Here is a 27,727-nt window from a genome sequence, read left to right as displayed (position 1 = left end):
CTGCCTTTTGTTGCTGTTTGGATGAAGAGCAAATTTTGCCTCTTTCCTCAGGCCTCTGTTCGTACACAGGTATTGTAATTGTATTAAGCATGTCAGGGAAATCCAAATCCCAGCTAAATAATTAGTGAAATAGATTCTGAACTCATTTTTATGCCCGTGTGAATTACAGATGAACAGGCTAGCATGCCTGAGACCCAACGAGGTTAATAGTATCAGCTGGGGCCTTTCTTCCCGGAGAATCACTGCAGTTATCACAGGCAGATGCTGTACTGTTAAATGAAAATGCCATTGTAGGCCAAATGTTAGCAGTTAAACACCATCGTCACAGAAACACACAAAGCTATAGTCAAGTTCACAAACACAGCTGGTGGTTAAGAAACGCTTAATGAAGAAAAGAAATTTGCTATTGGCTTTACGTCATTCATTAAGACTTCCAATACCCTTAGAGTGGGACTGTTCTTATATGAGAGACAGTAAAATAACTATTGGCCTTAGCTTCTCTCCCCAATCTAAGAAGAAACATTTGTTAGAACGCCCATTGGAAAAAGAGAAAAATCACACATAATGTTCTCGTGGGTCGATGTAGACTCTCTTAGGGTCGTTATTTTGATGATGTTTGCCAGGGCTCCGGTCTTGGTAGCACATCTGATTGTAAAGGGGGTACATCTGCTGAATGCCATCTTCCCCAACTGGATTCTCATCTTCATAGTCAAAACTCCTGCTATTCAGTCCATTCTAAAAATTCAAACATTGCTTACGTTAGCAGAGCAGCTGTTTGCATTTTTCTAGCACTGGTAAAAACAGGCAAGAATAGAATTTACTACAGTTTAGTGTCCCTGATTCATTATGCCAAAAACTATTGAATGGCAAGGTAAAGTTCAACAACTTATATTTTCCAGTCATTTGTTGCTTACAATACCCTGAATAAGAATAGTAGTAGCTCCTAAATACAAAATTGTGACTAATGGGGACAGGGATCAGTTTCACATTTTAAAATTTGGAGTTGCTATCAGTTAAGGTAAACTGGAGAAGAACAGGGTTATAAACCTCAGGAGTCTCTTAAGCAAGGCTCAAGCTTGAAATGAACATATGAGACATACAGAGAATTAAGCCAACCAAACAAAAGAAACCTCGACTCAGCTCTGGGGAACTGGGGAACGGACACAGCAAAATGAACTGGCATTTGAACATATGCCTGATAAAACTGAAAAGAAACTCTGCCAAAAATATCCTCTTGTCTTGACCTTTCCTTCTGGCTTGACCTTGCCACAGCTAGCACCTATAAAATGAACCCCCCATGATGTTCTGTGGTGTCTCTGGGACAGACTCTTCTGCCCGTTATTGGTTTCATAAAACTTGATTACTTCTAAGAGTAAAATTCAAGGACTACCAGATCTTAGCAGAGACATTCAAATAGGGGAAAGATGAATAAAATGAACTTGTATACAATTAAATGATATTTTAATAAGCACGTTAGCTACCAGCTCCACCTGGGCTGATACCGACAACACAGTTACTTACAGAGTGCTGAAGATTGCCAACTTCTCTTTCTTTGAACTGAGTCTGCAAAGGCAAGTGTTCAGGCTGGAAGAAAACACAAAAAGATGTGCACTGTAAAACACATGGCAAAACATATCAACCACTAAGATTCCTATTTTTAAAAGAGCCAATCATGTCTTGTTATAAATGTCTACCAACTAAGCAAAATGTTCCACATGAGAGTAAGAAAAGCAACCATATTTTTTTAAAGAGTTTCACTCACTCTCTCCTGGCTCTTGACTTCTGGAAAGAAGAAAATATAGGGCTGGGCACAGTGGCTCTTGCTTGTAATCCTAGCACTTTGGGAGGCCAAGGCAGGTGGATAACTTGAGGCCAGAAGTTTGAGACCAGCCTGATCAACATGGTGAAACTCCGTCTCTACTAAAAATACAAAAATTAGCCAGGTGTGGTGGTGCACACCTGTAATCCCAGCTATTTGGGAGGCTGAGACAGGAGAATTGTTTGAATTGGGGAAGCAGAGGTCACAGTGAGCCATGATTGTACCACTGTACTCCAGCCTGGGCTACAGAGCAACCAAGATTCGGTTTCAAAAAGAAAAGAAAATATAGACAACATCTGCTGCAGAAGTTCTCATGCAAACTTGTTTACATCTTACATGAGGGTGAGCTCACCACAGAAGGTCTCCTGTCTTCTCAGAAGAGTCTGATATTTTGAATCAGGTAAAAGTGGTTTGGGGTGGTAATGAGACATTATTTTTTGTCTTTATACACAGATTTAAAGGCCATATGATCATCCTTTTCTTGCTTGCTAATCTCCCATCCTTATCCCCACCTTCCCCCCACACAGATTATAAAGGGAGTTCATTTTCAAACTTCACCCTAAGAAGAATTTTTTTCAGTTTTCCTCGGCTTACAAACACATGACTTACCCTTCAGACTTCAGTTCAAATATCACCTCTTTCATGAAGCCTTGCACAACACCCTCGAGCAGAGATGGCCACTCTTTTCTGTGCCTTCATAGCATTTATTATCACATTTATAAGTCTACTTGCTTTTCTCCTTATCCAGATTGAGAGTGCTGGTTGAAGTGTTTCACAAACATTATCTCACCTAATCTTTATATGTATAATACTTCAACAAAACTAGTATCTTTATTTTACAGATGACTAAAACTGAGGCTTAGTTATGCAAGTTGTCTCCAGTCACACAACTGGTAAGTGGTAAATAGTGATTCAAATGTGGCTTTGCCTAATTCCAAATTCTGTATTTTCACATCCCTGCTTTCATTTTAGTGTCTGGAAAATAGATGTTCAGTCAATATAATAAAATAATGCCTGAATGTCTCCACATGCAGGCATTACCTATCAACAAGCTCTGCATTTCACTATCTTTGCTCATACTGTCCCTTTTGTTTTGGAAGGACGAATCTCTGGGAGTAGAAATTCTACTTATCCAACATGGCCTGACTAAAGTCATTCTTTTTTTCACAAGGCTTGTCCACATTGCCTGTCAAAGTTAATCTCTTTACTCCTAGTTTTCCTATTGTTCTTGTTTTTATCTCTATTATAGCACACATCATGACTGTCTTGTTTTATAGTCCCTAATGTAACTTTCAACTCCAGTAAGTAGTGAGCCTTACTTAGCCATTGCTAATGGTCTGAATGTTTGTGTACTCCCAAAATTCATATGTTGAAACCTAATTGCAATGTGTTAGTACTAAAAGGTGGGGCCTTTGGGAAGCGAATAGGGTATAAGAGTGGAGCTGTCATAAATGGGATTAGTGCCCTTATAAGGGATTGAAGAGATCAGAGCTCTTCCCTTCCTTCTTATGAAGTTATAGTGAGAAGACAGCCATCTATTAGGAATAAGGCCCTCGCCAGACACTAAATCTGCTGATACCTTCATCTTGGACTTCCCAGCCTCTAGAAGTATAAGAAATACATTTCTGTTGTTTGTTAGCTACCTAGTTTATGGTGTTTTGTTACAGAAGCCTGAACAGACTAACATAGTCATCTTCCTCCATCCCTCTACCTTAATGTGGGTTTGTGCAATAAGAATAGTTCACTAATGAATTTATTGGAATCTAAACTATCATCAATTCTTGATGTCATATGTCAAGGTTATCTATATTATAAATTATGTGACATGTTCACTCCTCCTGTCAAAGTCAGCATAATTCTACAGTGCTTCCCACATGATCAGGTGATATTAACAGTACACACTGGTAAAAGTCCAAGGCAGGGGCAGTCATGGATGTATGGCCAGTCACACATGGCCCCTGGGGTTTAATGCTTTTAATACTTTGCAGTTGCCATCTAAGATTTCTTAATAATTTCACTGTTAATTTCTGTTGTAAGTGGTCTAATGAGACAAAAAAGCATGCTTCAGGGACTTGTAGGCTAGGCTCACAGGCATCCCTGCCTCCTGCTATCTGTGTGGTTCTTGGCCACTGCTACCCCATCTTGCTGCCCCAGGTCCTACCTGGCCTCCCCCTCCCTGTCCCCTCTCCAGTGACTGCTGCTGTCCTCGGCCCAGGCAGATGCCTGGGCATTGGTTTAGGAGCACATGCCCACAGTCATGGTGCATATGGCAGGTGCCTGGAGGTCATGTCCCAGTGAAGATGAGACTCTCATTCACCCCCTATCTAGGTACCTAATAATGCCATCTTGACAGCCTTAATTTTTGAACATGGGGCCCAGCATTTTTATTTTGCACTGTGCCTCAGGAATTATGTAGCTGGTCCTGGTCAAAGGAAAATAGACTTGGGAAAAAATACCTTATATTAAAATCAGCATTTTCATTTGTTTCTTTGCCATTTATTATTCTCCATCCATTAAAACAGATAATTAAGAAATGATTTCACATCACCCACTGCTGCATCTAACTTGACAAGAGGTGGTGTAATCAGAAGCTTCTCTGTAAAGGGGGTGGGTGTGAATTTCCTAAGCCATGAGAAGAGTTACTCCATTTTTTTTAAAGTGGTATCTGGATATCTTTAAAAAATCAATTTACAATCTCATTTTCTCCCACTTCAAGTTTCCCTTTATTATAATAATAAAACCTAAATACATTTGTGTTGATTCTTAGGACAAGTCAGTAGAAGCCATCATAACCCACTACCTCTTTTACCAGCATCAAGGAACCTCTGACAGACATGCCACAGTCTGCTCATACCATTTTCTTCAGCAGTCCCTCATGTCTAATAGTGTGACTTAATTTCTAAGTCTGACACTTCTAGAAGGAAAAGGCAATTTAAGTGATGTTCTAAGCAACCTTGGCTTCCAAGAAGTAAACAGTAGCTACCAAATGGAGGGCAATCAAAGATTTCTGGTGGTTGTTTCCATTCCTTAACAGTAGTACGATCATGTTGAAAAGTTAAAAAAAAGGAAAAGAAATCTTGAACATAGCCTCTGGTAACAACATAGTCCTTGACTATTCCTTGTGGCAGTGTGGGGGAAAGCAGGGGTACAGTCAACACTGAAAGGGAGCATATTCTAGGAACACAGTGTTTATGGCCTCAAGAGTTCAAGGGAAGATTTGGTTGGAAGACATGCTGTTCTATGCTTATACTTAAAATTCCCAATGGTAAATTTAACATGACCGGAAAATAAATGATCATTCACACTTTGCTGAACACCCTGGGTTAAGAACTGTATTTGGTCATCACCTATTAAATGTGGTAACAACTTTCAAGTCTCTGGAAGTCAGTAATGCAGTGTCATAAGTAACAATATAACAAGTATTAAGTTAATAGTATTTGGGAACTACAGAGATAAATAATCTGTCTACCCTGCTTCAATACAAACAGATTTTAAAGAGCCATAGCTTTATGAGTAATAACAACATTGCTGTCTTTTTCTCATGGTAGAAGACTTTTTTAAATAGCCAGAAGTGGTGAATTTGACAGTAAAGGACAAGAAGAGAAAGTTCTCAGACCTGAACAGGAAAAAATGGTGCCTGGACACTACAAACAATCTTCATGTGCACTGATCGGACAATAAGTGAATGGGTAAATTTCTTTTCTCTATCCCATATTCTGAATCTTCATCATTAAATCACTGTAACTTTTGTAATATAATATTTAGTAAAATTGTGTATGCAGACAAGGACCCAACACATCCTAGAAAAGGCCCTGCATTAGGGAACTGGGCTATGGAAAGCATTATGTATCTGTTTCTGCACTGTGTGGCTATATAAACTCTGACAAGATTTTGTGACATTGGCTCAATACATAAGGAACTTAAATCTAATGGCAGATGAGTACATGCTCTTTCTGTCAATCCACAGACCACCTGAAATGTTGCATAAACTAGCATCTCTTTTTATTTAATCAATTTTATTTTTTAGCGGTTTTAAGTTCACAGAAAAGTTCAGTGGAAAGTACAAATAATTCCCACATATTCCCTGCCCCCATGCCACAACCTCCACAACTATGAACATACTTGCACCACAGTGGCACATTTGTTACCATTGATGCACCTTCTCACACATCATCACCTAAAGTTTATAGTTTACATTAGAGTTCACTCTTGGTGTTGTAACAAACAGATTTTAACAAATGGATCATGACACGATCTACTCTTGTAGTATCATGCAGAATAATTTAACTGGCCTGAAAATCTCCTGTGTTCCACCATCCTCCCTAGCCACCCAACCTATAGCAATAATTTATCTTTTTCCAGTCTCTATTGTTTTACCTTTTCCACAGTATCATATAGTGGAAATCATTCAGTATGTAGCTTTTTCAGATCTTTCACTCTGTAATATGCATTTAACATTACCCATGTCTTTTCATGACTTGATGGTTTATTCCTTTTTAGCACTAAATAATATTCCATTGTCTGAATATATTAGTTCATTTATTCATTTGCATATTGGTTACTTCCAAGTTTTGGAAATTATGAATTGAGCTGCTATAAACATTCATGTGCAAGTTTTGTATGAACATAAGTTTTCACATCATATGGGTAAATATTAAGGAGTGTGATTTGCTACGTTATATGGTAAGAGTATGCTTAATTGTTGTTTTTATGTAAAGATGGAGTCTTGCTCTGTCACCCAGGCTGGAGAGTAGTGGTACAGTCATGGTTCACTGCAGTCTCAAACGCCTGAGTTCAAGCGATCCTCCTCCCTCAGCCTCCCAAGTAGCTGGGACTACAGGCACACACCACCATGCCTGGCTAATTTTTTCAATTTATTTTTTGTAGAGACAGGGTATTGCTATATTTCCCAGGCTCGTCTCAAATTCCTGGTGTCAAATGATCCTCCCACAGTGTTGGGATTACAGGTGTGAGGTATATGCTTAGTTTTTTAAGAAACTGCCAAACTGTCTCCCAAAGCATCTATACCATTTTGTATTCCCACCAGTAATGAATGAGAGTCTCAGCTGCTCCATGTCCTCAACAGGATTTGGTATTTTTTTAAAAAAGTAATTAACAAAATATCTGTATTTGAAAAGTGTTTTAAATAATACTGTACATATGTTTGGTGACTAATATATATATACTGAATAAAACTACAATACTCTGATGGATACACAGCATATATTATATTATTCTTGTATCTTTTCCTAGAAAGCCTTGGGCTACTCTAAATCTGTAATACGTATTTCAACTTCTCTACTTACACGTACTATATTATAGCAATTTCTATTGAGTTATAATCCATATTCACTCTCTTGATTTGCTAAAGTCACAGAGGCTTTCATCCCTAGTTTCTAAAGTGCTAATACTAGTTTTTTCAGGCTTGTTTTTAACTTTTATTTTAAGTTCAGGGGTACATATGCAGGTTTGTTACATAGGTTAATTGTGTATCATGGGGATCTAATGTACAGATTATTTCATCACCCAGGTAATAGGCATAGTATCCAATAGGTAGGAGTTGATTTTTTGTATAACGTGTAAGGAAGAGGTCCAGTTTCGATTTTCTGTATATGGCTAGCCATTTACCCTAGCATCATTTATTGAATACAGAGTCCTTTCCTCATTGCTTGTTTTTTGTTGACTTTGTCAAAGATCAGATGATGTTAGCTCTACAGCTTTATTTTTGGGCTCTCCATTCTGTCGTATTGGTCTATTATCTGTTTTTGTACCAGTACTATGCTGTTTTGGTTACTGTAGCCTTGTAATAACAGTTTGAAGTTGGGTTAACATGATGCCTCTAGCTTTGTTCTTTTTGTTTATGATTGCCTTGGCTATTCAAACTCTTTTTTGGTTCCATATGAATTTTAAAATAGTTTTTCCTAATTCTAATTCCTTCCCAATTCAAGCAGTTTCCCAGCTTCCCTGTCACATCCTTGGGTAATTTCCCACTGCCACTCACCGCATACTAGACATAATTAAATATTTTAATGTGCACTCACTGTTTTTTTATGGAGTATAGAGTATATGAAGAACGTATAAATAATGAATATGTTATTTAATTACTTTGATTCTGGTCTCCTGCCTTAGAAAAAAGGAACAAATTACTATATACTGCTCTCCTATGCCTGTCAAGAAACTCTGAATCCAAGTTATAATACAACATTTTATAATTACTCTTTCCTTTTTAGTTCACTTCTATTTGTGCTTCTGCTATTCTCCCAATTCCACTGTTGACCAGGGAATTGTGTCTCTTTTCTTTACCCACCCACCAGAACTTGAGATTAATACCTAGGATTCTTGTTGAAATTATTTTTCATTCAACCCTAAACAAAGAGATTTCTGGAATTACTGGATCATAGAAAACCCAGTCATTTTCTCTGCAGAGTCCCTGTTCCATGACCTTCTTACTTCTTCCTTTTGTTTATTCTCTACAAGGTGCTCTGCATCTATCTGTTGGCATTTTCCCTCTCTTCTGCTTATAACTCCACAAGGCACTGTAAAAGTTTCATTTGATTGATATATCTTGCCCTAATGCTTCTTCCCTATACTGACAAGTGATACATTTTTACTTCTGCTTCCAGCCATGATGGAGAACTAATACCAGACTAACCTTCCTATCATAAACTAATAAAAAATTGGACAAAATATATAAAACAACAGTTTTCAGACACTGAACAACTGTGTTGTATAGGACTGGGATCCCAGATCATGGAAAAATACATATACACAAAATATCCACACACACTCGCACACACACACGCACATGTGTTATCTTTTGATAACTCTGTTTTTTTCTGGTGACGTAAGAAGAGAAAAATTCAAGAAGAGCACAGGATCTTGCTGAACTGGGGAGACAGAGTTCGGCATTTAGGAAAGTTGAGGTGAGTGAAATCTGTGGAACAGGGTCCTGAAGAAGACAAAGACACACATAAAAAAAGCTCCAGAAATCTGCATGAGAGTTTCCTGGGCAGCATACTAGGCTGGGCATGCACAGAGCAAAGAATAACTGTTGGAGAAAGAAAATTTGCTAGGGAGCTGTTATCTTAACAATTACCAGAACTTGATTAGAGTTGAGTGACACTTATTGATCCAACCAGCTGAAGTAGAAAATCCTCACTGAACATGTGAGACATCCAGCAGAGACCCAGGTTCACACCTTAGAAGGCTAAAGTAGCTCTAGAAGATAGGCTACTCTATAACCATCCTAACAAAACTTAAAAACAAACTTCCAGAAGATCAGGTTCCAGAAGATCAGGTTGATCTTGAAGTAAATTAACTGATTTCCAGAAAATAACTGAATTCTTATTAAGAAATAAGAGCAAAATTCAAACAATTGAAAACATAACATTCACAGTGTCCAGCATCCAATTAAAATGTACTGACCATGATAAAACAAAAAAGTGGGATAAAATAAGTATATAGAAACTAAACCAGAAATAACATGTCTTAGTCTGTTTTGTGTTGCTATAACAGAATACCACCGACTGGGTAATCTGTAAACAATAGAAGTTTATTTGGCTCATGAAGGCTGGGAAGTTCAATATCAAGGTGCTAGCATCTGGCAAAGGCCTTCATGTTACATCATTCTACCGTGGAAAGCAGAAGGCCAGGCAAGCATACAACGCAGAGAGAAAAGTGGGGCTGGAGTCTCGAGATAACTAACCCACTCCAAAGATAATGGTATTAATCTATTAATGAAGGTAGAAGGTGATTAGATCAATACTATTACAATGGCAATTAAATTTCAATATGACTTTTCAAAGCATAACATGACATACGATGAAATTAGCAGAGAAAAACTTTAAAATGGCTATTATAAATATGTTTAAGGCTATAAAGGAAAACATGAACACAACATGAGAGTTGACAACTATAAAAAAGACCAAAAATAACTTTAGAGCTAGAAAAAAATACAATATCTAAAATGGAAAAAGTCACTGGATGGCCTTAGTAGCAGAGTAGACACTGCAGAAGAAAAAATCACTGTACTTAAAGGCAGAATCTATCAATACAAAAGAACAGAGGGAAAAAAGGCTGAAAAATTTGAATATAGTCTTAGTAATCTGTGAGATAATATAAAAAAATCTACCATTTGTATAACTGGAATCACAGAAGGGAAAACTATAATATTTGAAGAACTGCCAAAATTTTCCAAATTTTATGAAATATATAAACCTACAGTACTATGAAGCTCAGTGAACCCCCAAAATGGTAAACATAAAGAAAGCCACTCTAACACCTTTCAAAATCTAATTGCTAAAAACTAACAATAAAGAGAAAATCAAAGATGTAGCTAAAGGGAAAAACAAGACATAGTTTAATCAGAGAAATAAAGCATTATCACTGGCTTCTCACTAGAAAAAAAAGGAGTATAGAAGACAATAAAACTATAATTTTAAAGTGCTAAATGAAAAAAAAACTAGAATTCTATATCCCATAAAATATTCAAAAATAGGCTGGGCATTGTGGCTCACGCCTGTAATCCCAGCACTTTGGGAGGCTGAGGCGGGCAGATCACTTCAGGTCAGGAGTTTGAGACCAGCCTGGCCAACATGGTAAAACCCTGTCTCTAATAAAAATACAAAAAAATTAGCCAGGTGTGGTGGCGGGCGCCTCTAACCCCAGCTACTTGAGAGGCTAAGGCAGGAGAATCACTTGAACCTGGGAGGCAGAGGTTGCAGTGAACTGAGACCGAGCCATTGCACTCCAGCCTGGGCAACAAGAATGAAACTTTGTTTCAAAAACAAACAAAAAAAAAAGTGAAATAGAGAAAAAAAATTGTTTTATCAGTAGATCTGTAACATAAGAAATGTTATGGAAAAGGTATTCAGGTTGAAGAAAACGGACTTCAAACATAACTTTATCAGTTTGTAGTTTTAAGAAAAGATACATTATGGTTTAAAACAAAAATAGTAATAATGTATTGTCAGGTTTATAACGCAGGGAGAAATAAAATGCATAAGATGATAAGAAAAGAAGGAAAAATTGAAATGCATATTAAAATTCATCTAATATATATGAAGTAGTATTATGTAATATTAAGGTAGATAGTGATAAGTTAAAAATGTGTATGCTAAATACTAAATAAATGTATTTAAATTAAAAAATACTTAATCACTCAGCTAATTTAAAAGAAGGCAGGAAAAGTGAAAAAAAGGACAAAGATCCAATGGGACAAACAGAAGACAAATAACAAGATGATGGACTTAAGCCCAACCACAGCAATAAATAAGTTAAGTAAAAGTGGCAATAAACATAAACATAGCAATTTAAGGTAAGGATTTTCAGATTGGTAACAAGGCAATACCCAACTACATGTGACCAATATGAAAATTATTGTAAATATGTTAAGACATAGGTTGGTTAAAAGCAAAGGGATGGAAAAACACACACTATACACAAATCATAAAAAAAAAGTCTGAAAACCAGAGTAGCTATAGTAATATCAGGCAAAGTAACTTCAGGACAAATAAAATTATCAGAAATCAAAAAGGATCTTTCATAAATGATAAAAGGATCAGTTTATCAAGAAGACATAACAATCCTACATCTGTACATATCCAATAAGAGAACTACAAAAATATATGAATAACCGACAGAATTGGAGAAATGGATATATTCACAAATGTAGTAGAAAATAACATTCCCATCTTAGTTACTATAGAAATGAAAAAGGAAAATCAGTACATATTTATAAGACTTGAACAACACTATCAACCAACTTGACCTAAGTGACATTTATAAACTACCACATCCAACAACAGCGTAACATACATTAGTTTCAGTACACATAAAAACATTCACTAAGACAGACTATACGCTGGGTTTTAAAAGAAGTCTCAATATACTTAAAAGATTGAAGTGAAACAGATATATTTTCTAACCATAAAAAAATTAATGAAAAATAAATAATTAAAACATTTGAAAATTTCAAAATGTTTGTAAAATATACTTCTAAATAACTAATTAAGCAAAAAAATAAAAGATAAACTAGAAAATATTTAACTGAATAATGATATCTTAAAAAGCCAAAGTTTGCATAATTTCAAACAAAGAAGTGCTCAAAGGAAACTTTGTATTTTTAAATGCTTGTATTAGAAAAGAAGAAAGGTCTCAAATTAATGATCTAAGCTTAAGAAACTGAAAAAAGAACAAATTAAATCCAAAGGAAGTAGAAAAAAAGAGTGAAAAATCAATAAACAAGCAAAACAAACACACAAACAATGGAGAGAATTAATAAAATCAAAATCTGTTTCTTTGAAAATATTAATAAAATGGGAAAACCCCTAGCAAGAAAAAGAGAAAACACAAATCAATATCAAAATGAAAAAGGTGACATTACTGCTGATCCCATATAAATTAAAAGGATAAAAAAGTGTATTATGAAAAATTTGATGCCAATTAACTTTGACAACCTAGATGAAACTAATAAATATACTGAAAGGCACAATTAAAATCCTTCCACAAAGAAACTCCAGGCCCAGATGATTTCACTAGTAAATTCTACCAAACATTTTAAAGAAGGAATAACACTGCTCTTAAAAATTATTTCAGCAAATGGAGAAAAAGAGAATACTCTGAAACTCCTTTTATGAGATTAACATCATCTGGATACTAAAACCAGAAAAATATATTACAAAAAAAGGAAAAAGGTTTTTTTCTTCACAACATCCCAAAACTTTAAACCAAAATGGTCCTCAACAGATGAATGAATATAAAAAATTATAGTATACTCATAAAATAGGACACTTCTCAGCAATAAAACAAAGTTTATTCATGCAATAACATGGGTGAATCTTAAAAACATTATACTGAGCGAAAGAAATTGGACGCAAAAGAGCACACTGGGATTCCATTCATGTGAGGTTCTTTTAAAATGGCATAACTAATATATTGTGACAGAAATCACAACAATGGTTGCCAGAGAAAGGAGGTGTGTGGGATGATGGTGGTGGTAGTGGTGATACTGATGGTGGAGGGTATACATGAGAAATTTTTCAGGTGATGGAAAAGTTCTTGCTTGGGGCAATGGTTACATCCACATACACATTTGGCAAGGCTATGAAAATGTACACTTAAAATATGGCATGGTATTATGTAAACTCCAACTCAATAAAGTTTTTTTTTTAAAAAAACTCTAACTTGTCATTTTATTATAATTACTCCGTTTTGGAGAAACATGGGTAGGGAGATTAAGTAAACTGAGAAGTCATTGACATAGTCTGGAATCTGCTATGAAAAAAGTACATATTAAATTCTTAATAAATACTTTACAACAGACTGTCCCTGATGCAGAAGTTTCTCCGTTACAAAGTATCCAATTGCTTATTTGGATGACTGAGTTCCTAATCTAGAGAGATGATTTCTCCACACTAAAGGAGCAACACATAAAGAACTGGCCATCATATATATTTCACAAAATATGGATTCTTCAAGGCATATAGGATATTACACTCATATCTATTAAGTACCTCTCTAAAAGAATTAATATAATATTATTAAAACTGTGAACCAAATATTGATTTCTTTTTCACTTTTTTAAATAGTTATGAGAGAGGTCGACTTTATTTCAGGATCAGCAACTATAAAGATTGTACACTAATCAGGGAAAATTTACAACAATGTTAATTAGGCAGTTGTTTAATGAGATACATAATTGTTACTATTCTCCAAGATAATTACACATATGGGTATTCTAGTCATATGAATGTCTCTTATTATTTTAGCAGACCCTTAGTATTCACGGATTTAACATTGCTGGTTCCAAGCATTCATGAGTAAGCTTAAAAGGTTTATGACAGGTAGTAATTTATAATTTTGTTGAGACATAAATTGGAATCAAGACCTGGAAGGTTTTCAATATGAGGCTAATCATTTAGCTATATCCATTTCTCAAGGTGTCTTTTATTCTCAACTCTTATATATGAGTTTTATAAAAGATAGGGGTATTTAGTAATGCAGGGTTTCTCAAAATTCTATGAAGTATTCTCTGTGAATGTCAATGGGGTTGCTGTATTATTAATCAACTTTTTTCTTTTAAATTTGAAATTTTGTCTTTGTTATTTTTTAAGTTAATTATTAGTTCTCTAATATCTACAATCAGTTGTGATCAGTGCAGACTGCCATCACATATTATACAAGTTAAATGTGTAAAGTCTGCCTGGATCTTTTTTTTTTTTTGAGACAGAGTCTTGCTCTGTCGCCCAGGCTGGAGTGCAGTGGTGTGACCTCGGCTCACTGCAAGCTGTCTCCCTGGTTCACACCATTCTTCTGCCTCAGCCTCCCAAGTAGCTTGGACTACAGGTGCCCGCCGCCACACTCAGCTAATTTTTTGTATTTTTAGTAGAGACGGGGTTTCACCGTGTTAGCCAGGATGGTCTCGATCTCCTGACCTCGTGATCTGCCCATCTCGGCCTCCCAAAGTGCTGGGATTACAGGCGTGAGCCACCGCGCCCAGCCAGTCTGCCTGGATCTTATTCCCCAAGACTTGAGATTTATTTGCTTATAGTTCCTCTGTCCCAATGTCTTCTGTCCGTGTATTACATCCCATAAATCCTTTCCTGTTAACCCACTAAGAGAATGACAGATTTCTCCCAAACCACACATGCTGCTATCAGAGTAGGTGCTCAGTAAACACTTACTGAAAAGCTATCATTGCATAGAAACTGACTCCCACTTTTAGTCAGAGGTCCCCACAGATATCTTGGGTGCTAGCTTTGTTGAGAAACCTGTGCCAGCTGGACTAGAAATCTTGAGGTCTGAATTACTACTTGCAAAGAACAGGGCAGAGATAGGTCTGAGATGGTTCATGGGAAGGGAGTGAATGCTGTGAAAAGACATTCTAGATCCTTGGGACTTAGATAGACTGGAGGAGAGGTTCTAGCATTTAAGAAAGAAGGCAAGAGAACATGAAAGTTGGCTCAATAATGGCAACATGATTAAAACAGACAGCATTAGGCTCAGCTTAGGTAAAACTACAATTACAACTTATAAAGACTGACAAAAGATTCTTCCCTTACTACCTGCCTTATCCATTAGCTAATACTCCTTTTTAATTTTTTACTATACAATCTCAGGCTAAAAGCTTCAATGCAAATGTCTCAGAGATTTAACATCTCAATATAATTACATTTTCCTGAAAGTATAATATAGCCAAGTTTTATTACAGCCAAGATTTATAGTAAGACAAGCACTGTTTAAGATGCTTTGGTTATACTCATAGTCTTACAGTATGCCCTTGAGGCAATATCACTGTCCCCATATCACAGATGAAGAAACTGAGGCCTAGAATGATTGAGCAATGGTTCCAAGTATTTAGAGCTAAGATTCAAATTCATCTTTATGTAACTCCAAAGTCTGTGCCTTAAACCATCACATAAAACTTCCCATCTTGAGTATATCCAGTCTCTTAATCTGCTTGCAGAAAGGGGCTAAAAAGTGGGAAGACAATGAACATTTGAGAGGGCAGATGGCATATAAGTGAGGAGAAAGACTAGTGATGCTCAAGACTGGCGAGCTTTGCCACATGCTCTGGTTTATCGTCATCCATACGAGTCTAAGGTACTTCACCTCCTGCTTGAGCTCCAGCCTCAATTAGAGGAAAACAAAGGCAAGGCTTTTCTCAAGCAGTAATGAGACTCTGAGAGTTTCCCATTCTGCCCCAGCCCAGGGCTGAACATACAGTGGTCATTTGTTGTAGGATAATGCCTTAAAAATTTATTAGGAGGGTATTTCCCCTCTCTTTTTGAGTGTTTGTTTATACTCACAGTGATATAGTGCAGTACCTCAAAATGCAATGTCTAGTCCCCTAATTTGTAATATTATAGATTGGAATGAGTCAGTTAAAGAAGAAATGACTATAGAAAGAAAGTCCTCATGGCTAACTTTTCAAATACAGGCTGCTATCATGAGGTTTATTTGCAAGATAGAATATTGGATATTTTATCCCACAAGGTAGCACTGAATTTTTCTGAAGTCAACCACAGAGTTGTAACAGCTTAGTTGTTGAAAATGCTGTCTTAACCAAAAGGAAGGCAGTGTTTCTTGTTCTCACTGGTAAATAAATTTCATTACTTCTACTGAGTATACATTCTAGGTTTTAATTTTTCAAAGTGAAATTTGATACGACACATTTTAATGAAATTTCTTATCTTGGTTTATGGTCTTGCTTAATTCTCATATTAAAATACACAAGAAAGTGATACTTTACCTAAATTGTAATACATATGCAAAGCAAAGTACGTAATTAAAGCAGATAGATGGTAAAGGTGATGAATTATTTGCAGGCAAATGATAGCCAAATATAATTCCAAGATGTTCTTAATCATAAATCCTAACCATTTCTGGGGTACAAATGCACATATGCACTGTTTTCCATAACTAATAAATGCCTACACATTTTAACACCAGAAAACCATGTTGTCATTTTCACAAGGGGCATCTCTGCTTTTCAATGCGATGCCCTAATGCTGTACCTATTTACCCACTCATACCATTTTATCTCCAAATTTTCCCATAAGGTAAACCTTAGTTTCATCAACACACCCAAACACCCTCAAGATGGTAGCTGTCTTTTCTGTATCAAGCAGAGTATTGTCACAAAGCCATCAAGTAGAGAAATATCACCTATCATCATACTACACAGTATCTTAAAAAATACACATCTTAAAAGATGTGTTCTCAGAGAAGCTATGCCAAAAATCATTCCATTACTGCCTAGATGTTGTAATGATCAAAATTTTACATGCTAAAATAAGAACCAAAATTGAATTCCTCTCTAGAGATCATTAATATGGGCCTTCCCAAATCTCATATTTAATCTAGCATCTAAGTTCCTTCTTGCTTTCTGTCTTCCTTATCTACATGCATAATAAATATCGATTAGAGAAAAATTAGATAAATATTTTTAAATAATAAATGAATAAAAAGGTAAGGGTATAGATAAATGTGGGCCTCCTTAAAAATGCCACCTTATTTCATACATTAACTCAGTTCTTCTTTTTAAAAACTTAATTTTTATGTCTTTTTGAAATAACCATAAGTAATTTCAAAGCTAACTGCTGACCCTTAACTCAAAGAACTAGAAAAAGACACTCTGTTAAGATTTTCTAAGTGGTTAATAATTTATGCCATTCTTTGCAAAAATAAGAGTAAAAATTAAAACAGAAAAGGCCGCCTAAAATCTTCAATATGGAATGTATTTTAGTTCCTAAAACAACAGGCTATATACTAAGTGAAGAATGCCAGTTCCCTTATATTCCTTCCTATTGAAAGATGAGACAATACAGAAATAATTTCCCTTACCAACAATCTATTTTTCCTATTGAGGGTGTAATAGAAATGTAGCAAATGAAATACAAAAGGGCCTCTATCCATTTACCTAATGGTTACTTTCTAGAAGCCTTCTAAGTTGTCTCTTGAACATATTTAGTTAATACTTACATGTATTTTTGGGGGGATCTTAAATTTAATGATATTTTTCAACATTTTCCCAGAAGAAAAAAAAAGAAAATAAAGGTAACATATATAGTTTCTCCTTCTGAAGGAAAATAACCTAATAATGGTTAAGAAGGTAAAATACAAAGAGACACTGTCTGCTATGGAAAGTTAATATTAACTTTCAGGAACGCCAATTTTTAAAATATAAAACCCAAAGAATGCAGTTTTATTTGAATTGAGAAGTAACTGTAGTCTCAATTTGGCATTTCCCCCCACAAAGACACTAAAGTTTTAAGTGACCTGCACAGAGGCAGCTTGAGCTAGAACTCAGTTTATGAGTTTAGGAGAGCCAGAGAGCATCAGTGATTTGAATGAAAGTTCACAGCACTAGTGACTTTAAAAGGAAAGTGAAGCAGATAATACAAAAGCTGGAGAATCCTTCCAGTGAAGGTAGGCTGCAATGATTAATAAAATAAGTCAAGGATTTTTCTTGTTTTCAATGCACCCTACCGTGTCACTATTTAATTTTTACATAGTGATACTGACTTAGATGCTACTCCATGAGGCAAGAACAGTGAAAACTATTTTCTCTTCATGTACACGTAATTCATATGGCCAAATAGAGTTTGGGTATTTTCTTCTGGCCCCTAAAACAGGCTAATAACTACAAATAACAGGCCATCTACTTAGTGTGGAGTTGGTAAATGTCATTGCAGGATGACATTTCTTGACCTGATAGTGAAAGGAGTCACTCTGTTAAGATAGGAACATTTTCGCTGTAACAAATAACTAAATGTAGACTTTTGGAAAAATAGTAGAGGAAATAAATATTTTAAAATACCAATGCAAAAAAACATTTAACAGTTAAAAACATTATTTTACCTACTCCCTGAACAAAATTGGATGGCCCCACCCTCTGGGTGACCCTGGCTGGAATTGGTAATACTTATGGAGACCTCCTTGGGAGCCATCAGAGGGTGTTACTGAAGCAGAAGCAGCTCTTCCCTCGGTCCCAGGAAGTTAGTTAAAACACAATGAGAAATGTCATCATGTTTGCAATATCTAGTTTGAAATCTGATGAGAATTGTGGTTCGGTGTCTATGAGAACTGAGCTCTACAGAGGTGAATGGACTGAAAATTAATAATTTGATGTTCTGAAATAATCTCATCCTAAGTAATATCTACTTGTGAAAGAATGTATGGGCCCTGTCCTCCAGGAATCTATAATCTTGTTTCATGTGGCTTGTCATTCAAACGGTTAAACAACAAAGCGAGGCAATTTGAACACAAGTGGGAGGCCTTTCTATGCTTTTACTTGTCTTTATCTCCCATGGTACTGATACAAACAGAAGACACTGGGGAGAAGAGGGTAGTTGCCTGGCAAAGGTCCCACCCTCAAGCCTGGAGACCAGCGGCCCTAAATGGGGACAACATTCCTGTTTTCATGCCCAAGAAGTTGCCTTTTGGCCCACCGTGCCCACTATCCTGTACCCATATAAACCCAAACCCCAGGCTCCAAAAGCTGACCAGCAGGCAAGGAGAGGAGGCGACAAGCAGATGGATGGCGGAACAATGTGACAGAGAAATAGAGAAGAGGAGCAACATTTGAACACTGAGAGGAGTTTGGCTGGGGGTGGTGGAAGAGGAGTTTGGCTGCTGGATGGCCAGGCTCCAGGGGAAGATCATCTTCCCACTCCATCCCCGCTGCCAGCTCCCCATCCATCCCACTGAGAGCCACCTCCACCACTCACTGAAATCCTGCATTCATCCTTCAAGTCCGCACTCATCCATTGAGTCCGTGTGTGACCCAATTCTACCGGGACACTGGACAAGAGCTCAGGATACAGAAAGTTGTCACACTGGCCTTCTGCCCTTGCAGAAAGGCAGAGGGTCCACTGAGCTGGTTAACACTCAAGCCGTCTACAGACAGCAGGGCTAAAAGGGCACACTGTAACACATGCACACCTGGGCTCTTGCACCTGTCTGTCTGCATGCTCGCCCCACCCCCCACCCCCCAAACCTCAGTGGTTTGAGCAGCAGTGGCGATGGAACAGGCAAGCCACAACCCTGCTGTATGTCCTGCAAGGGGGATCAAGGAACCCTCCTGTTTTAGTACCCAGCACACTGTAGACATGTAACTACCTGCTGACCTAATATTATTAAATGGCTAAATCACTACAAGTCCACAATCTCTCATCTGAAACTCTTAGGACCAGATGTGTTTTGGAATTCAGAATTTTTCTGATTTTAGAAAAGTGATAGGTACATATTCCATATATTTATAAAGCACCTCCCGCAGGATATGGTACAGAACCCCACGATCAAGCACATCAATATATCCGCAGTGGAAAATTGAATGTTCATATTAAGTGAGAAAAATGATTATAAATAACACTGTGAGAATCAGTAGTTCAGCTCAGATTTGAGTGCAAAATGGGTTGGGAAAAACTTGATTTGCTTAGAGATTTTTGAAACTGTAGATAACACACTGAAGACTTAAAATACAGACTACAGAAATGACAGGGGTTCAGAGGCTAGAGCAATCAACATAAGCTGTGAAGAGGTAAAGGTTAACCAGTATTAGTGAGGACTCACATTTTATTGGTTGGATGGGAGAACTCACTTGAACATACTGGGAGTACTGGGTTAGGTATGGTGGAGTCAGATCACATAGGGCTAGACTGAGAGTCCCAAGCCTACAGAGCCACCCAGATCCTAGGTGAAAGCAATACAGTGAGAGCAGGACTTGAGAAACATTAATCTGGATGATGACGATAATGATAATGATGATGATGACAGCTAGGTTCTCAAAGCCCAGGAGAATCCAGGATTTTACTATCAACAATAGGGAGTGAAGAAGGGGAAACAAAACCATGCAAAAAACACCAATGGACTGTAATCAAGTATGCAGAAGCTGCAGGTGTCCAAAAAAAGAGAAGAAATAAGAATAAATGTAGGCTGTACACTTTACTAAAGGCTTGTGAGACAAAAGGATATTGTTTGTCTATGAAAGGATAGCCGTGTGGATAATAAAAGAGATTATTAGTATACACTGAGTCTAAGAGTGAGGAGGATCATATTCTACCCAGGAAATCAGAACACAGATTTTTCAAAACAACAATAGAAGGAGAAAGGAATACCAGCTCAACTGAAGAAAGGAATGTATTACAGGGGCTGACTACAGGGAGAAGTGATTGTTCTTCAAGAGAGGACAAAGACTGTAAATTCCCTGGGTGGTGAGTGAGCAGCTCATATTACAGACATTGAACCAATTGTGAGGTTCAGGGAGGTGGAGCAGAAGGTATAGGACCGCCATGAACTGAAACAGATGTGTAAGAGTTTATAAGCCCCTGCAGAGGATCTTGACTGAAAAAATCATGTATGATTACAGGTAAAAGATCCAGAAGAGGTGGAAGCTGTTCATGTCTTGATAATGAGATGTAAGAAAATGGGAGGGGCTAAATGTTATCACCTGGAGGAAAAGATCACTGGTCTTGTAAAGATGTGGAGCAGATGCAGGTTCAGAAATAGATCTTCCTTGTTCACAGAGATGAAGCATCTTGTATTAAAGGGGAGTGACATGATCTTGGAATAGGAGTCATGTTTTCCTAACAGACCCAGAAAGGGTAACACATCAAAGAGAATATGCACCATCTGTGTATTAAAGAAAAAGGCACAATTGTTTACTTTTGATTGTAGCCCTGTTTCTAAATGAATGTGGCATTTGTATGAAAGTTGCTTGGAGGAAAAAATGGAAAGATCATACCAGATATAAGTGACTTCAAAAGCTGTAAAAAATCTTCTATCACTTTTTTTTCCAAAGCAGCTTGGAATGATTTGCTGCAATCTCATGTTTAGCTCAAACCTGAGGAAACTGGATAATATAGGGTAGAACACAAAGGTTCTTAGAACAACGTGTGCAGGATTTCACAAATAAGTCTAGGTGCTATAAAGTGTATAGAAAACTGAGGCCTCCAATATGCATGGCAAATGGCAGATCAAGGAAACAGGCCAATAGGAAAAATATTCACCTGATAACAGTTTGTGGGTGGAGAATTCTATAATGAGTATTATGTCACCATTAAGAACGAAAGTTTAATTTGTTAGCATGTTCAATAATTCAACTTTAGGACCCACTTTCCTTTTCTTCCCTTCTATTAATAATATCATTTTTGAACACAATACCATCTTACATTTAAGTAAGGTTTGAAGAAATATAAGCTTGTAAAAAATGAGCACATAAAGAATCTGAGTTAATCCAAAGTTCTGTAAAACAAAATCCAAGACAACTCTAGACACTTTAAATGTGTAAAAGTAGACGGAAATGATATTATTTTTATTTCTATCCTTCCTCATCCAAGATCTAAACATGTTTATGACACCTCATATATATCTTAACATAGTATCATTAAGCCTTATGCATCAAAGTGACAAGTGCCCAGAACAATATATGATGTGTGGGTATGCTTGTGTGCACATGCATGAGTGTATGTGGAGCTGGAAGTAGGGGAGTGATGGTGATAAGGGGCACTAAAATGAGGAAGTTAGAAGGAAGAAAGAGGATCATGAAGGGAAGCAGCTGCTACAAATACAAGGGAAAACGACAAGCACTAAGATTACAGGGCTTAAAAAATCTACTTGTAGAACTCATGGAGAAAAGTCTTAAAATATGGCAAGTGTCCATAAGAAAAAGGAGTTGTGACAGTACAAAGTATCCAATTTCTTTATTTTAAAATATCATTTTAGTTGAATCTGCATATCGTTCAAAACAAGAAGATGCAGAATATTTAGGTAACTCTTGTCAGTAAAAATGCCTCAATGTTTCTTTAATTCATAAAATGTTGAAAATAATCTATTTCAAGTACTTGGCTACAAATCTGTGTAACAGACCTTTAGCAAGGCAAGTTGGATAATGAAGTGAATTGTTCTAAGAAAATATGTGAACTTTACATTGTAACTTAATTTTTTTTTAACTTACCAGGAGATGACATGTGTATCTTTGAACTGTTTTGAAGAGGTTTTTTTTTTTTTTTTTTTTTTTTATGAGGTCCCACCCACATGTGCAGTAAGGTCATATAATATCTCTATAAATAGGTTTCAAATGTCAATATGCACTGGTGTATGGAGCTTTGTCCCACAAAGATGTAAAAGCACCTGATGTGTTGGGAAATGATGGTATATTAAATTGCAGAAGGTGAGCATCTTCTAGGTACAATCCCAGAGGCTGTGGAATAACATAACTACTAAAGTCTAAGGTTATCCTCAACAACTGATGAATGAGAAGTAGCACACTTGCTCAGCCCCTTTCATTGATGAACCTAAAATGTTAGTGCAAGTAGTCCCTCAGGACTATGGAGCAACAAATGCCCTCCTTTTACATGAGGAAACAGAGTTGAGGTGAAAGGATTTCCCCCAAGGGTTCACTCATGATGGAGCTGGGACACAAATCCAAATCCATGCTCCTTGACTGGTAGGCCAGTGATCTTTTCAGTACTTGAAACCCATTGTAGGCTCTTGAGCTAGACTGCACAGGTTCTAATTCTACCTCAGATAGATGGTGGCACTAATGAAGTGATTAGCTTTCTGAGCTTCAGTATGCTCATCTTAAAGGTGAAGATAATAACGGCATGTGCTTCACAACGTTGTTATGAGAATTTCATGAGGTAATATGTATAAAGAACTTACAACAATGCCACACATTTAGAAAATGCTAAATAAATATAAGCTCTAATTAGTATTGACATATGTTCTCTTGGTTGGTAGGCAGCAAGGAATAGAAGAACCCAAATTCAGAAGCTGTATATTAAAGATGATCCTGGTAAAATTACTTAATCCTTGACAAAGATTCCTTGCTTGGCCAAACTTGAGTCTTCTGAACCTTCTTCAAGGCCCATCTGTCCACTTCCTCATAAAATCTGTGTTTTAGCAATCCCTGCTAAGTTAGTTTAGCAAGAATCTCCCACCCTCAATACATGATCATCCCAGATGGCTCATCAGGTGCTTCATCCTCCACTACCTCCCAGGTAATGTCTGATCACACTGCCCTGTCTTCAACAGGAATCCTGTTATGTTGGTTTAGCCAGAAGTTCCCCTTACCTCTGATGCTTCCTCTTAGTAATTTTTCATCCACTGACCCCTACTCTGCTCCTTTGCTATAAATGCCCACTTGCATATGCTGTATTCAGAATTAAGCCCAATCTTTCTCCCCTATTGCAAGACTCCCTATACCTATTTCTATGGTCCTGAATAAAGTCTGCCTTACTATGCTTTAATAAAAGTATCACTGAATGTTTTTTTTCCTTAATACCCCTCAAAGCCTCAGTTTCCTCACTGACAGAAGGGAGAAAACAGTAATTTCTACCTGAGGGGTCGACTGTAAGGATTAATTGACACAGTTCATGTAAAGTGCTTGTAACAATGCCTACCATATAAGTAGCACTCAATAAATAATAGCTATTATTCACAATATAGTAATTCAATAAAAGCTTTAACTTTTTATCACCAACCTAATTCCATCCTACCCTCACTTACTGACCCCCTCTACCTTTCACTTTTCTTCATCTTCATGCCTAATAAAGAAGAACACAGCCAGAGATTTATGCTTCAACATTAAATATGGGAAGGAAGAATAAAAGTTTAAAGAGGATTTCACTTAATATATAAACAGCCAAATGTATCCATCAGTGGATAAGAGCTCACACTTTGGATAGAGACAAAGGGGGGCACACAAGAACATTTTCAACTGGCCAGTATATCACTTAGTAGCATAGCAATGGTTTTGTTAAATGCCAAGCTAGCTAATAACTAAAGAACATACTTTCCTCTCATATGCTATCAGTGGCAGTGTACATTGGTACAAAGTATAAATTTATTAGCAATAACCATCAAAATTAAAATCTATGTATCCATGAGTTTTCACTTCTAAGGGATTCATCTGATTGGTATGCTTCCATATGCATTAATATTTATATTTGCAATTTCATTACTGCAGCTGAATATAACACTGTTGCCCTAATTCTTAGTTTGAGATTTTAGGCATCTTTCCAGGAGTTAGTTAGGAGATAAATAGAATGTACTTGTCGCTGAGTGTTTTAATGGAGAAAGGACATCTTCACATTAGACCATGGAAGTGAATGGAATAATCATCAACAACTTTAAAATGTGCTCTAGTAACTGTGCTTATAATCTATTAATTTTCTATGACAGTGCATTTTACTTATCCTTGAGCATAATTTAACAGGCAAAAATATTTATTGACAATATCCCAATATCATGTTGTATTATGCTTGATGTCAAATTTTGATTTAAAACATCAAGCATCTTGAATATCCAACTGTGCTTTAAAAAAAAAAAAAAAAAAAAGTTTGCGCTTGTAATCCCAGCACTTTGGGAGGCCGAGACGGGCAGATCACGAGGTCAGGAGATCGAGACGATCCTGGCTAACATGGTGAAACCCCGTCTCTAATAAAAATTACAAAAAATTAGCCAGGTGTGGTGGCAGGCACCTGTAGTCCCAGCTACTCGGGAGGCTGAGGCAGGAGAATGGCATGAACCCGCCAGGCGGAGCTTGCAGTGAGCCGAGATTGCGCCACTGCACTCCATCCTGGGCGACAGAGCGAGACTCCATCTCAAAAAAAAAAAAAAAAAAAAAAAAGTTTGAATAGTCCTGATATACTAGTATAAGCTACATTTGTCCTAGGATTTCCTTTCTTTGTGAATAAAGAAAAGTATATGTTTTCTTTTCCCTAATCATTATTCTAGTAATCCGAAACCCCAGTACAAGGTAATACAGGGAGGACTATAGAATTTAGAGCTAAATGATATAGATTTTTAATAAATGCAGATCTAACGATCTATCCATCAATGTACTGAATGCCTAATGTGTGCCAGACATATGCTAAAAGGCAGCAGTAGAGGATTCAAATAATTAAGGCATGCTCCTATCCTCGATTGTGATTAGCTTTGAAAACCTATATTCTTTCAGTAGTCTCTGAACTTTCCTTTGCCCAGAATCTGCTTCTGCAAATTATCCTCATAGCAGCTTGTGAATTGTCCTCCCAAAGTATAAGATGATGTCACTGCCCTTCTCAAACACCTTTGATTGATTAATCCACTCAATAAATATTTGAGCACCAACCATTTGCCAGACACTTTTGTAGATGCTTAAGACAGGGTAGTTAGTGCTGACAAAAAAATCCCTGTCCTACTGTATTCTAATAGGATAGAAAAACATTTATATATATATGTGTGTATATAGATATATATATGCACACACATATATGTTAGTAATAAGATATAAAAGGGAAAGGGGGGTAGAAAGTCTGTGTATGTATGTGTGTATGAACATATCTAGCTTATTCTTGTCTTCCTGTCTCTGCTCACCCATTTGCTCTTCATGGGAATGTCTTCTGCTTCTTCTCTGCCTACTAAAATTCTTCCTATTTTAAAAACCTACTTCAAATTACTCTCTCTCTTTGCAAAGCCTTCGCAGATTCCTAACTAGAATTAATGACTCTATCTTCTCCTCTGTATTACCATAGCTCTCTGTATTTCTAGCATGTTATTTTTTCCCCTTATCTGGCTGTTCATCCAAGGTTACTACAAGTTGAGTATCACTAATCTGAATATCTGAAATGCTCCAAAATTCTAAACTTTTCGAGCACTGATGTGACACTCAAAGAAAATGCTTTTTGGAGCGTTTCAGATTTTCAGATTAGGGATGCTCAACTGGTTAAGCACAACACAAATATTCTGAAGTCTGAAATAAAAAAATCTGAAATCCAAAACACTTCTAGTCCCAAGTGTTACCTGTATGGAGTGCCTAACACAGAAGCTGGTACATATTGTCCAAAAAAAAAAAAAAAAAGTGAGTTGCCTAAGATTATAATGCTGTCCTAATCTTTTTGTTGTGAAAAGGGGGATTTTTCCCAATGACAAGTTACGTACACTGATGTCTGTGGCCTCTGTGCTCACCCTGGAGCAGATGTGTATATAAAGTTTATACACAGGGAGACACAAAATACCACCAGCAAAGGAGACCACTCACCTCCAAAGGTTCTAATGCCCATTTACCTACCAATCCCCAGCATAGTCTCTCATTATTTCCCATAACTCACAGAATTATTTTCACTATCTTCATCAACCTACTCTAAGTCGTATCTACAACGCACCAGCTTTTATACTTAATATAAAAAATTGAGCTTTTATTGTTTCTTTTTGTGATTATAACAACAAATATAAAGAATAGGTCAGTTTTTTAGAGGAACTCACTTCATCCTTCTATTTATGGCTAGCATAGGCCTTTTTACTCAGGAACAGCTAGTGTTTTATTACAACTCTCAATATTAGAATAAATTGCATGTTGTTTCAGATAGTAATTATGTACTTAAAAGAGGAAAAGGGGTTAGATAATGTGCTTTCTGAGGTCCCTTCCAGCTGAAAATGCTGATTCTAATGCCTTAAAATAGTACTAACCAACTAGTCTGCTAGTCTTTATTCTTGAACTATTTCCCAGCTGCAGAAGTATCTCCAGATGTAGAGTTATCTCTTTAAATATCTTTTGACTCATTGCAAAAATTCACTTCTAATTGACGCTCAATTTTACAAAGTGAATGTGGCTACAAAATGCAAGTCACTTAGCTCAAATGGGTGAATCACCTACATGTGCAAAAATTCACTTCTAACTGATGTTCAATTTTACAAAGTGAATGTGGCTACAAAATGCAAAAATCACTTAGCTCAAATGGGTGAATCACCTACATGTACATCTGGTTCAGTCACTTATGGGTTCAAATCTATCTACCTACCTACCTACCTACCTATCTTTATTAAATATTATAAACACTATTTACTACTTATATATTATTCCTACATTACACGTATTCACATATACATAGTATATAGTTTTAGTGATAAAAATTCTAAACAGAAAGATTACTAAGGCTTGTGATGTAGCCAAAGAGAATGGACCCAAAGCTTTCGATCATTACTGTCAAGCGAATATCATTTCCCTCAAGACTATCAAAGCCAATATTTATACACATCTAAGAATCCACATTCATGCTACACCCAGGAGTTCTGTCTCTTAACAGCAGACCTTAATCTAGATTGATCCCAGATCTCAAATTAGATAAACATCAAGTAGGCACAGAAAACAGGATAATATAAGAAAGTCATTTATCTTGGGCTGATTTCCTAGTCTTAACTATTTCCCTTAACTCAGGGTCCTATCTGAGACTTCTGCAGGTTCTACAAAGGAATTAGGTAGATAATTATGAGTTTAGTTTGGGCATTATTCAATTTCCTTGCTGCTCATTGTTTTCTTCGGTTGTGTATCATGTCACAAGAAAGCGGACAGGGAGAAAAGGAGCACGGTGGACATAACATTGTTCACTGGTATGTTGTTCCCCTTTTTCTAGGTACTTGGGA

General features: G+C 36.7%; 1 protein-coding gene across 8 annotated transcripts in view; it reads right to left on the bottom strand.

Moving 5' to 3' along the window:
• Nucleotides 1–27,727, bottom strand: part of NECTIN3 (nectin cell adhesion molecule 3) — a 130,548-nt gene that overhangs the window by 8,702 nt on the left and 94,119 nt on the right. For 4 of the 8 annotated variants that reach the window (XR_001713521.4, XR_010155688.1, XR_010155689.1 and 1 more), the window contains exons 8-9: nt 1,522–1,584; nt 562–735 (exon numbers count right to left, since the gene is read on the bottom strand). Coding sequence is in view for 2 of the 8 variants with exons in the window: in XM_016941623.4 (XP_016797112.3) it covers nt 556–735; nt 1,522–1,584 (243 nt within the window). In the remaining 6 variants the exon portion in view is untranslated. Of the gene's footprint in view, nt 1–346; nt 736–1,521; nt 1,585–27,727 lie in introns of those variants that run through there. The other 4 variants (XR_010155690.1, XR_010155687.1, XM_016941623.4 and 1 more) reach the window with 1 other exon arrangement.

Source organism: Pan troglodytes, chromosome 2, assembly GCF_028858775.2.
Source record: "Pan troglodytes isolate AG18354 chromosome 2, NHGRI_mPanTro3-v2.0_pri, whole genome shotgun sequence".
NCBI classification, from domain to species: domain Eukaryota; kingdom Metazoa; phylum Chordata; class Mammalia; order Primates; family Hominidae; genus Pan; species Pan troglodytes.
This window is presented reverse-complemented; position numbering and strand designations above follow the sequence as displayed.